This window comes from Echeneis naucrates, chromosome 21, assembly GCF_900963305.1.
Source record: "Echeneis naucrates chromosome 21, fEcheNa1.1, whole genome shotgun sequence".
Lineage (NCBI taxonomy): Eukaryota > Metazoa > Chordata > Actinopteri > Carangiformes > Echeneidae > Echeneis > Echeneis naucrates.
This window is the reverse complement of record NC_042531.1, coordinates 188,758-201,201: the sequence shown is the minus strand read 5'-3', so window position 1 is coordinate 201,201 and position 12,444 is coordinate 188,758. Positions and strand designations below refer to the sequence as shown.

At 43.5% G+C, this 12,444-nt stretch overlaps 1 protein-coding gene across 1 annotated transcript in view; it reads right to left on the bottom strand.

Annotated features, from left to right (window-relative positions):
- LOC115061562 (titin-like) overlaps positions 1–12,444 on the bottom strand; it is a 154,750-nt gene that overhangs the window by 111,769 nt on the left and 30,537 nt on the right. The window contains exons 42-68 of the mRNA XM_029529957.1: positions 12,005–12,283; positions 11,190–11,756; positions 10,716–10,997; positions 10,349–10,627; positions 9,969–10,250; positions 9,603–9,881; positions 9,230–9,517; positions 8,831–9,109; positions 8,456–8,737; positions 7,843–8,121; positions 7,311–7,589; positions 6,921–7,199; positions 6,161–6,439; positions 5,799–6,080; positions 5,421–5,696; positions 5,058–5,336; positions 4,689–4,967; positions 4,305–4,592; positions 3,941–4,219; positions 3,419–3,700; positions 2,620–2,898; positions 2,251–2,532; positions 1,886–2,164; positions 1,478–1,765; positions 1,088–1,366; positions 703–984; positions 302–580 (exon numbers count right to left, since the gene is read on the bottom strand). Of these exons, the coding sequence (XP_029385817.1) occupies positions 302–580; positions 703–984; positions 1,088–1,366; positions 1,478–1,765; positions 1,886–2,164; positions 2,251–2,532; positions 2,620–2,898; positions 3,419–3,700; positions 3,941–4,219; positions 4,305–4,592; positions 4,689–4,967; positions 5,058–5,336; positions 5,421–5,696; positions 5,799–6,080; positions 6,161–6,439; positions 6,921–7,199; positions 7,311–7,589; positions 7,843–8,121; positions 8,456–8,737; positions 8,831–9,109; positions 9,230–9,517; positions 9,603–9,881; positions 9,969–10,250; positions 10,349–10,627; positions 10,716–10,997; positions 11,190–11,756; positions 12,005–12,283 (7,866 nt within the window). The remainder of the gene's footprint in view (positions 1–301; positions 581–702; positions 985–1,087; positions 1,367–1,477; positions 1,766–1,885; positions 2,165–2,250; positions 2,533–2,619; positions 2,899–3,418; positions 3,701–3,940; positions 4,220–4,304; positions 4,593–4,688; positions 4,968–5,057; positions 5,337–5,420; positions 5,697–5,798; positions 6,081–6,160; positions 6,440–6,920; positions 7,200–7,310; positions 7,590–7,842; positions 8,122–8,455; positions 8,738–8,830; positions 9,110–9,229; positions 9,518–9,602; positions 9,882–9,968; positions 10,251–10,348; positions 10,628–10,715; positions 10,998–11,189; positions 11,757–12,004; positions 12,284–12,444) is intronic.

The following is a 12,444-nucleotide window of genomic DNA, read 5'->3' as shown; positions in this document are numbered from 1 at the left end:
ATTGTTATGTTACCATGCATGTCAATGTTATTTTTGCTCATTATATGATATAACCAGGAAAAGCTGCATTAGTGATTCTTCTTTCACTTGGGGAATCATTAGTGTAATTAAAGAGTACAAGTCACTGTCTTTAACACGTACGACCTCAGAGACAGGATCCATCAACAGAAATAACATCCTGATCTCTGGCCTCGACTTGGCCGCCAAAATTTCTCTGTACAATTTTCACAAAACATTCCCTAAAAATGTGATTCACAACCACAGAAGGAAAACAATAGGATTTATGGAAAACAGGCATCACCTTTCACCATCACCTCACAGCTGCTGGATGCTGAACCAACCCGGTTCTCAGCCTTGCAGATATATTCTCCATGATCAGACTTGCTGGTTTTGAGCAGCTGTAAAGTGGCAACACCATTTGTAAAGTCCATTGAGCAATTGTTGGACTTGCGCAGCTTTCCATCAGCTTTAAACCAAGAAACGCAGATGTCAGGAGTTCCTGCGATTCGGTATTTCAGGGTGACCGGCTCACCCACTGTTACCTCCACTGGCTCCATTTCCTCTACAAAGCATGGACGCTCTAAAGTGAAAGATTATGAAGATTTACATATTGAGATAAATATTGAGTTGTGGATGAAAAGAAACAAAAGAACCAATTGATGAATGAATGCTCATGTTTTACATGCACTTTAATCATTTTACCTAGAATTGACACTTTGGCTTCGCATTTGTCGCTTCCAACTCCGTTTTCTACTTCACAAGAGTATCTACCAGCTGCCTCCATCCTGTCAGAGTTAAGAACCTCCAGGATGCAGGAGCTGTCTGTGGTGATGACATTGTACTGATACGAGGCCCAGATGGGTTTACTGTCCTTCTTCCAGGACACATTGATTCTGGGAGTTCCAGCAAACTTGACCTCAAGTCTCAGAGGTTTTCCCTTTTCAGAGGAAATGTCCTTCAGCTTCTTCACAAAGTGGACTGGTTCTGAGAGAGGTAATGCCGAGATCAGTTGCATAGAATTAAAGTGCAAGGATGGTAAAAAAAAAAGTAAAAAAAAAAAAGAAGATCAACTATCCTGTGAACAGACCTTTGACAAACAGGTAAACTGGGCAACTTTCCTTCCCTGCATCGTTAATGATCTGGCAGGTGTATTCCCCAGCGTGGAACTTTTCAACTCTGTGCAGCACCAAAGCAGCAACATCACCCTTAAGGCTGATCTCACAGCCTCTTCCATGCTGCAGTTCTCGGGCTCCTGTGAACCATTTTACTCTCAGGGGGGCGCTGCCTTTCACTTTAGCTGAGAAAGAAACATTTTGGCCGGGCAATGTTTCCTTTGCTTCAGGTGTTTCCACGAAAGATGGAGGTTCTGAGTTCAGATGAAAAGGATGGATTGTAAGATTAAATTTCCTGCCAGATCCTTGTTCCGAAAAATTCCTTGAAACATTTTGATGAGTTTGAACTATTCTCCTCTACTGACCTGTTATGCTCATTGAAGCACTTGTCTCACTGGTTCCTGCAGCGTTTACAGCTTTACACATGTAGTTTCCACCATCTGACATCCTGACAGTTGGAACTCTTAGTTTGCAGTTATTATCAGTGCAGCTAATTTCATAGTTTGGCCCATTCTGGATCTCCTGGCCATTGTGGAACCAAAAAGTTGATAAAGGAGAAGAGCCAGAAACCTTACAGTCCATCTCACCAGGTTTTCCCACAACAAGGTGGGTGTCTCTCAGTTTCCTGATGAAACTTGGTGGGATCAATTTATCTATAAGAAAGAAAGATTGTATTAAACGTTGCTGAGCTGACTGATAGTTAAAAAAAATGCTAAATTTTCATGGGAGGACGAGAAGATTTGTAAAATCACATGAACCAATAGGGCACCAACCTGAAACAGAGATCTTAGTTTTGCAAGAGGCTGAACCAACATGGTTTGTAATCTTGAGTTTATATTCTCCAGCATCTGCTTTGTCAGCAGATCGAATCTTCAGGGTGGCGACCTTCTTTGAGAAAGACATCTGATACTTGGCACCGGCTGAGAGCTCTTGGCCATCCTTGAACCACTTAATTTTCAGTTCAGGTGAGCCAGAAACTCTGACTTCAAGAGCTGTATTTTCACCTGATTTCACATTCAAAGACTCTGGACTATCCACAACAGTTGCAGGTTCTAAAAAGTAGGGAAAAGATACTAAGCCAAACAAATCCCGACACTGCCACTGGTGGTAAAGAAATAATGTTCAGAGTTCTACAAACCTAGAACCATCACTTGGGAGGTGGACTCCACAACTCCAGAGTCATTCCTCAGCTGGCAGGTGTATTTACCAGCTGTGGTTGAGTCAGCCTGAGGCACTACAAGCCTGACCACATTGTCCTCAAAGGTGATCTTCCTGTTTTCACTGTCTCTGAGGATGTGGTCTTTGTCCTGAACCCAGCACACAGTCAAAGGTTCAGAGCCTTTGACCGTAGCTATCAGTGTCAGCTGCTCACCGACTCTCACGGATTGGTCGACAAGCTTCTTGACAAACACTGGTTGTTCTGTGTTGTAACACAAAGATCATGGTGAGGAGACATGATCGCAGCAGGACTAAGAGCTGGGGAATTGGACACTGATTCTGTACCAACCTTTAAGGGTAATAGTAGTCTGGCAGGATTCACTTCCTACACTGTTTGACACCCTGCACTCATAAAGACCAGCATCGTCATTCTCCAGTCTCATGATGTGAAGCGTTGCAGAGCTTCCCTCGCTGACCATCTTGTATTTCTGATTCTCCTTGAGTGGCCTGTTATCTTTGTACCAGTTAACCTGGAAAGGTTGAGTGCCGTACATCTCACAGTGCAGGCTGACAACTTTCCCTTTAATACCTTCAACTGGGCTTGGAGTTTTAATAAAGGATGGGGGCGCTGGAAAATATATGGAGATAAAGTAACAGAACTGACACTTATGAACAAGCAAGTCTTGACAGCAGGCAACAGACCACTGGATATAAATCCTTATTCGGGGTCATGCTAAAGTCCAGTCCATGCAAAATGAATCCATCAAGACACTGACAAAAGAACAAAGATCATAAGTGAATGAATGGAAACCCACTTATGTCTCTGCTGTATCCGAAGGAAGAGGCAAGAGACTGAGCATCATTGCATCAAAAATGGGCAAAACACATCTGAAAAAAAGATTCATGCTATCTGATAAACAGATATGAGATCTTTGATGGAAACAAAAAAGTGGGTGCTGTCAGATTTCATGCTGAAGTTTTCAGATTGAGTTCCAAAATAGCTCAAACTTCCAGATGTCAAAATTTGGGTCATCAGAAATTTTCCATTCTGTCTTTCTCATGCTACAGATGGAAAAAAATCCACAAACCAGAGGGGATACTAAATCCACAAAGCACTCAATGACAAATGTTTCTGCTCAATAGCTGACCTTGAACTGTGAGTTTAGAGCTGCAGCTTACACTGCCAGCATCATTTCGAGCCTCACAGGTGTAGATCCCGTTATCCTCAAACTTTGCATTGTGCAGCTGGAGATACGCAGTCGAGTCAACACACATTAATTTATAGTTGCCTCCGTCGGTTATCTTTTGGTCATTTTTAAACCAGCTCATATTCAGGGAGTGAGAGCTGGTAGCCTTGCATTCAAAACGGTATCCCTCGCCCTGCTTCACAAAGGTAGAAGGAGGCAGTTTCTGGACAAAGCGAGGAGGTTCTGCAAAGTCACAAAAGATCAAGTTACCATTGTCATCATAGCATCACTGTGACATTTGGAGAGAGTGGACTGGTGGCAGATGATTGTGAGGACAAGACATACTCCTGGAAGGAAGAGAAATGGTAAGATGTTCAGAAAATTATGATGTAGAAAGAGAAGCTGTGAAAATGAGGAGAGAAAGATGGAGTTATTTGAATGCTGATGGTGGACAAAAAAAAAAAAAAAAAAGAATAGTCCAACCTTTCACCAACAACTCTGCTGCACTTTTCACTGCTCCAGCATCATTGCTAACGTGGCAAGAATAAATCCCACTTTGCAGGGTCCCAACTGAGTGAAGCTCTACAGAGGAAGAGTATTCCTCCAGTCTAATTGTACATGAAGGCATTGTGATGAGTTCAATGTCATCCTTGAACCACTGGATGGTAAATGGAGGTGTTCCTTCAAAGACACTCCTGAAGAGCACAGTAGACTTTGGTGTGACAGCTTGAGACTCAGGCTCGGCTAAAAATCTTGGTGGCACTAAAATCCACAAAAAAATTATTACAATCCAGGACTATAAGCTTTTGAATTCTAGATTTGAAGAGGTTGAGCTCTGAATGCTAACCTTTAGCAGTAAGAACTCCACTGCACACACAGCTGCCTGCCTTATTGCTGACTGTACAAGAATACTCTGCTGTATCAGCACTCTCAGTCAGCGGGAACTCCAGAATCATTGTGTTTTCAATCTGCAGAAGTTTGTATTTCCAGCTCCTGTTGATCTTCTGTTTGCCTTTGCTCCATTCAACAGATATTGGAAGAGAACCAGCTACTTTGCACTCCATCGTTACCACCGAGCCCATGATTGCTTGAATGTTAGTTAATTTCCGAGTGAATGTTGGAGGAGTGACCTCATCTGTTTAAAACAATATTAAGACATCATTGCAGTTGAAAAATGCTGTTTTGCTGCCCGTAGTATTTGTTCTGTTTAGAGTTGTGCTATTTTACAAACCTAAAACAATCAGTATGACTTTACAGCTACAAGACCCGACAGAGTTTGTAGCTTCAAACAGATACTGTCCACCATCTTCCAGCTGACAGGACAGGAAGTAAAGATTGCTGAGATTGTTCTCAAAGCAGAGCTGATGTCTTCTGCCTGACTGGATCTCTTTGCCATCTTTGGTCCATCTTACACTGATCTGAGGAGTTCCAGCTATCCTGCACTCAAGACTAACTGGATCTCCACAAGTAACTTTGACTACATCTGGCTTCTCTTGGATATTAGGTGGTTCTACAACATAAAGAAAAAGAGACAGATGCTGATGTGATTGGTGTTCCAACCTGCTGTAATCTTAAAGAATAATACAGGAAGTGGGGTTACCTTGCACTACAAGAGTGGCAAAGCATTTGTCCTGCCCAGCTTCATTTACAACCTGGCAGGTATATTTCCCGCTGTGAGTGGCGTCACAGGCAGGAATCCTGAGAGTGGCCTCCCTGTTCTCAAGCTTCCTCTCGGTTGTTGGATCCTCTGGGATCCAGTTCTCGTCATGTTTCCATTGAACAGACAGAGGCTGGGAACCTTCCATGAGGCAGCGGAACATTGCGGCATTACCCACAACTGTACAGATATTCTCCATCTTCTTTACAAATGTTGGTGGCACTAATGCAAACAAAGTAGGTGATGTAATTCCAGAAACTGGACAGCACTGGCCTTAAAATCAGTTCAAACAGCAGTGGAACCAACCTTTCAGAGACAAATGGACAAAGCTAGTACAACTTCCAACCTCATTGGTGACCTTGCACTGATAAGCACCAACGTCTTCCTCTCTACAATCAAGGATTTTCAAGCCCACCTTTTCACCATCAACCATAATGTACTTTTGGCTGGATTTCATTGGCTTTTTATCTTTGAACCATGTGACCTTAAAGGGCGTACTTCCTGCTACTTTGCAAGCAAATGTTGCTGTGGAACCTTTAACAACTTCAGGAGATCTCAGCTCTTCAACAAAGGAGGGAGGCTCTGAAATAACACAGTAAATCAAATTAAGTCTGTCTTCCCATACGATTTAACTTGACCTTGAGGTCTAAACTGACAAGATTTAACATGAAAAGGAAAACCAACCTTTCACTTCTAGCTCAACATGGCAACTCTCCGTTCCAGCGTCATTGCGAACCTCACAGAAATATTTCCCACTGTCCTGTACACTGACTTTACAGATCTCTAATGTGGCTACAGAGTTGGAAAACAACATCTTGTGTTTGTCACTTTGGTGTATCTCAGCTCCATCTCTGAACCAGTGCACGGAGATCTGTGGAGAACCAGCGACCGTGCACTCAAACAGCTTACTCAGTCCTACTTTTACAACTGACACACCTTCAGATCTGTCAGTGAAAAATGGTGGTTCTGCAAAGAAACATACAGACTGTAATAACTGGAGGACAGAGATCACTAAAAATGAAACCAATGACAGTAACAGTATCAACCTTTGACAAAGAGGTTGGCCTGACAGGAAGTGGAGCCCACATCGTTCTGGATTTCACACACATAGTCTCCAGAATCAGAGGTTTTGGCGAAAAAGAGCTCCAATGAGGTTGAAGTGTTGTCTTTCATCACATAGCAGTCAGCGCTGGAAACAATCTCTTTCTTGTCTTTGAACCATTTGATGGTCATAGCCGGCGTGCCAGAGAGCAGCACATTAAACTGAACCTTTGACCCCGGCAAAACATTCATGGACTCAGGCTTTTCTAGAATACAGGGCGGTTCTATTGAAGGACAAAACCCAACATCCCAATTATAACACAGTAACAACATAAACAACGTGATTGTGTATGAAGTTGTAAAAAAGAGCTGGAGATGCAGCATGAATTCTAACCTTTGACAGTGAGAATCTCAGAGCAGCAGACAGACCCAGCCTTGTTTTTAGCCACGCAGGTGTAACTGCCACTGTCACTACTGTCAAGGTAAGAAATTTCCAGGAAGGCAACATTTTCAAAGAAATTGCATTTGTATTTCTCTTCAGTCTGGATCTCTTTCTCATCTTTGTACCAGACTACAGACATCGGCAGGGAGCCTGATATAAGGCAGTCCAGCTGAGCAAATGACCCTTTGATGCCTTTTGTTTGCTTCAGTTTTCTTACAAAAGATGGTTCAATAATCTGATCTGTACATACAAAGTACAACACTGTCAGGATGGTCCAGTTCAAATGATAGTGAAGAAAATCTCAAACTTTGGGATAAACTGACCTAAGACAGTAACTGATGCTTCACAGGATCTGATCCCAGCAGCATTTGAAACCTCACAGGTGTATTCACCGCTGTCGCCTCGCTCTGTTTTGACAATGTGAAGCACAGAATTGGTGTCTGTATTCTGGACTTTGTATCTCTGGCTTGAGATCAGCTCTTTTCCCGCCTTCATCCATCTGGATTTGAGTGGCTTGGTGCCTGAAAATCTGCACTCCAGCCTGGCTGGGTCGCCCTGAGTCACACTGATGGACTTTGCCTGTTCTGAAAACGTGGCTGGCTCTGGGACGACATAATGATCAGACACTGAATTGACTGCTGTCATAGAGAGACAAAATATCAAGCTTGACATGAAAACAACACAATGAAGCAGACAAGAAATGCCCAACAAACCTGTCACTATGAGCGTAGCAGCACATCTCTGAGTCCCGGCTTTGTTCTGCGCCTGACACACATATTTCCCACCGTGTGATAGCTGAGCATTTTTCAAATTCAAAATGGCACTTTTGGTTTCATAGGACATCTTAACATGCTCATCTTCTTTGACTTCACGATCATCCTTGATCCAGCAGAAAGTCATGGGAAGAGATCCAGACAACATGCACCTCATAGAGATTTCAGAGCCCACCATGCAGGACACATCCTCTAGTCTCTGAACAAATGAGGGTGATTCTATGAGAGAAAACCACAAAGCAGACGTCACAGTTACAAAAGCAAAATGAGCCACAGTGCAAAACGTCCGGTCCCTTGTCTGAGCATCGACTGGCCTCATCAACAAGAAAAACTATTAAAAGGATATGCAACTATCTATCATGAAGAGTGTAATGGCGCCCACAGACATCAGCGACATCATTGACAGAGAAGCAGCACAGCATGCAGTCACATGAACTTGGGTGACGGTATGTGACCTTGTCCTTTCACTAACCTTTCAATGAAATCTGGCAAGAACAAGACGTCTCCCCAACATCATTTGTAACAGTGCACTGATACGTCCCAGCGTCTCCGGTCATACAGTTTGAAATTTGAAGTGTGACTCTGTTGTTTTCCACATATATTTTACATCTTGAGTCATTCCTGAGCAGCTTATCGTTGTGGAAACAACTTATTTCAAATGGAGCAGAACCTGAAACAGTTCCCTCCAAGATAATATCAGATCCTTTCACAAGCTCAGCTGATTCAAAAGGCCTCACAAAAGTTGGCGGGGCTAAGAAAAAAGAGAAACATGTTATATTGACACGCAGAGGCGATATGAGGGTCATCAGCACAGCCTGGTCCACATAATTCATGTCTTTCAAAGTCAGAGCACCAATGAAGGTAAAAGCTTCTCTTTACTGTCATAAAACTTTCCCACGTGTCCTTTAGGGGACAGCAGGGGGCAGGAACCAATAACAGCTGATTACTGGAGGGTCATGAGAGTCCAGAGCCCAGTCTGATGGTTGAATCTTGTTCCACTTTAAGCAGTCATTGAACATGTCGATGAACAATGTGGACCAGGTTTCATACCAACAGCCGAGTGTTTTCATGAGGACTGGACCAACCTTTGACTGAGACTGAGCAGCTGCACTGGTCTCTGCCGGCCTCACTGGACGCCACACAGACATAATCCCCACTGTCCTCTTCACAACAGTTCTCTATCTCAACAGTAGCTACTGAGCTGTCAAAAGACACTGAGTGTCTGTGGTCTGAAATGATTTCAGAGCCATTTTTAAACCATGATACATTTATAACAGGCGTCCCCTGAACTTTGCTGGACAACATCATGGTCTGTCCAGTTTTCAGCAGCTGCGACGGCTCGAGCTTCATTGTAAATTCTGGGGCTTCTGTGAATTAACAACAACAATTACAATGAAAACAAGGGGTGAATTAAAACTTTCAGCTAGTCATTTTCTAAAAAAAAAATTATGAAACAGCACCTTTGACAAAGAGCACTGCGATGCAGTCCACCCTCCCAGCGTCATTGGACACTTGGCAGGTGTATTTAGCCGAGTCATGGGCTTTGACAGAGTGAAGCTCCAAAGAGCTTGAGGAGGCGTCTTTCTTTATGAAACATTTCCCCCCAGAGAAAATTTCCTTCTCCTCTCTGAACCATTTAACAACTAGAGGAGGAGATCCTCTGAAAGTCGATTTCATGACCACATTTGATCCCGGTGAAACATCCTGGGACTCAGGCTTCACCGTGAAGGCTGGAGGTTCTGGGGTTATTTGGGAGAACACAGCAAACAATTTCAAAGCCTATCAGTCCTGTTTAATTTGTAATATCTGTCTAATTCCTGTTTAATCTGAAGTTTAAAGGAAAATCTAACTCCTCTGACCTTTGACAGACAAAGAACCGCTGGTGTCTTTTTCCCCAGCATCATTTTTGGCCCAACAAGTGTAAACTCCAGCATCACTTTGATCCAGGCCTGTTATCAGCACTGAGGCTGTGCCCTCTTTGAAATCAAGCTTGTATTTGTCATCACTTTGGATCTCTGTATTGTCTTTGAACCATGAAATAGCCATCGGCTGAGATCCAGAAATTCTGCATTCCAAGGAAACATCACTACCAATCCTCCCATCCACCTTCTTTAGAGTCTTGGTAAAGGACGGGGGAACTGCTCGACCTGTAGGGAAACATCAGTCACATCTCTGTCCTCACGGGTTGAACCCTTCTCTCTCATTAATGATGCATGTTCAGCTAAAACTAACCGATTACAGTGACTGAGCATGTGCACTGGTCTTTTCCAACTTTATTGGACACCTCCATCTTGTACTCTGAGGTGTCTCCTTTCTCTGCTGCAAGGATCTTTAAGGTGGCCATGTTCTCCTTCACCGTCATCTTGTATTTACGCCCACTGATCATCTCCTTCCCATCTTTAAACCATTTCACTTTGAGTTCTGGGGTTCCAGAGATGGTGCACACCAACATGGCCGAATCTCCTGTCGTCACACTGATGGAAGCTGCTTTGTCTAAAATCCTAGCAGGTTCTAAAATACAACATAAGTTTTAGAATTTAGAAACATTTGTACCTGACCTTTGGAAAATATTTCCTATCAACAGGAAGGTGCTCTAACCTTGAACTGTTAAGACTGCTTCACATTTTTGCTGCCCTGCCTCGTTTTCAGCAACACAGGTATATTTTCCACTGTGTTTGATCTCAACAGATGAGAAGGAAATGCTTGTGATGTGGTTCTCAAATCTAATTTTGACATTTGGATCATCGTCTCTCAGCAGCTCAGAGTCTTTCATCCATTTGACGGTGATGGGATCTGAGCCTTTTAGGGTTCCCTGTAGTTTCACTGTATTCCCCAGAACCGCTGTAGCGCTCTCGATCCTCTTTGAGAACATAGGCGGCTCTGAAATAACAGTATCAGTAGAAACCATATTGACAACAGTCAGGACGACTGAAGTATTTGCATCCAGTCTGCTGAGTGCTTGACGAAGTGTCACTAACCTTTCTGCTTGGCCACAGACTTTGAGGTAACTGACCCAACCTCGTTTGATATAACACATTCGTATTCACCAGCATCTGAACTTTCAAATGAGTGGATCTCCAGAGTGGTCAGGTAACCCTGGGACATTATCCTGTACTTCCTATCGGTGGATAGACGTTTCTTATTCTTTTTCCAAGACACCTCAAATGGTGCAGAGCCTGAAAGTTCATATTCCAATATGGCCACAGATCCTCTGACCGCTTCTACGGACAGTAGCTCTTTTCTGAAAGATGGTGGTTCTAAAGGGGAACATATGGTTCAGTTTGACAAACCCTGAATCTGCCTAAGAGTTTGGTTCTGAGATAAAACCTGCCTGAGCCCACATACCTTTCACTGTCACTTTAGTGCTACAACTTTCACATCCAGACTCATTAAGAACCTCACAGGTGTAGTTTCCACTGTCGCTCATCATCACATCCTTTATCTCAAGTGCTGCCACGCTGTCTTTCAGACTGATAGCATATCTTGACCCAGCAGACAGCTCACTGTTATTAAAGAACCAGGTGGTGTGAAGTTCAGGGGATCCTTTAATGTTGCACTGTAACCGAGCAGTGGCACCCTGCTTCCAAATTGTGGCAGCTTCCAGCCTCTTTACAAAGGCCGGGGGCTCTGGAGATGTGTGTGGGTGAAAGAGCCATCATGAGGTCAAAGAGATCATTTAACAAACACCAACCAAGAAATAAAGGGCAATAGAAAAGAAGAGCTGGAGGTGCATTCATACCATTGAAATCATTGCAGAATAGGGTTAAGTTAATTTTCAGTGCTGCACATCACATTTTAGTGTTCAGAGTCAGCTCTTACCTTGAACCTTCACCAAGGTTGAGCAAGTCGCATTCCCAGCTTCATTTGTCACTGTACACACAAAATTTCCACAATCCTTCAGTGTGGTCTTTAGGATATCAAGGGAAACCGTCTTATCCTCAAAAGACAGTTTACAGTCTGGAGATGGGTGAACCTTTTTACCATCTTTGGTCCACATCACAGTTACTCCAGTTTCCTCATCCACCTGACACTCCAGATGCAGAGGAGCTCCCACCACGCCAGCGATGGGGCCCAAGGGCTTTACAAAGATGGGCTTGTCAACAACACGCAGCTCCGTGCTGCACTCAGCTGTCCCGACTTTATTGGACACTTTGCAAACATACAGTCCTTCATCAGCTGCCTCTAGTCTGGGTATCTCAAGAGTGTGTTTGTTCTTTTCACAAGAGATTTGGAAATGTGTCGGCACTTGGGACAAGGCCTGGTTGCCTTTGAGCCAAACGACACTGACAGGAGCAGATCCTATTATCACACACTGTATCAGTGCCTTCTTACCCACATACACAATTTGAGGATCAGGTTTAGTTACAAAGGCAGGAGGGTATTGCTCTATAAGAATTAAGAAAAAGAGAAAGACATTAGTGGTAAGACGTTAAACCCTGATCGTTTGCATGAACCAAAATCTTTTCTAAACTATAGAACAAGCCGGAGTGAAAATCTCAAGCAGTAGGCATCAAAACAGCAACGAAAAACATCAGACGAGACCTTGTGGGGAAAAAATTAACCGCATTTACAACGTCACCAAAAACAGCTTATAACTCAACCAGCAGTGGAGAAGGCAACGCGTCGCCCCTTACCTGTCACATGGAGAGAGGCGGAGCATTCATCACTGCCGTGCTGATTGGACACCTTGCAGGAGTATTCAGCACTGTCGTCCTTGGTGGTGGCCAAAAGCTCCAGAAAGGAAGTGCTGAAGCGACTGATAATCCTGTACTTCTCACCCTCTTTGATGGGCTGTCCATCTTTGAACCACTTGAAACTCAAGTTTGGAGCATCCTCAGTTTCACATTCAAACTTGGCAGAGTTGCCAACGTTGACCTCCATCGGGACAATCCTGTGCCTGAACACAGGTTTCACTGTTTCAGAGGAAAAGATAAGACAAAGTAAATAAAACTAAGCAAAGCGAAGCAAAAAGGAAAGATTCTACTGGAGGTGGTGATGCAGTGAACCTTGGATGAAAAACGACAAACTCAAAGTTAATCCTGGAGGAGGAAGATGATTTTAGGTTGAAGACATG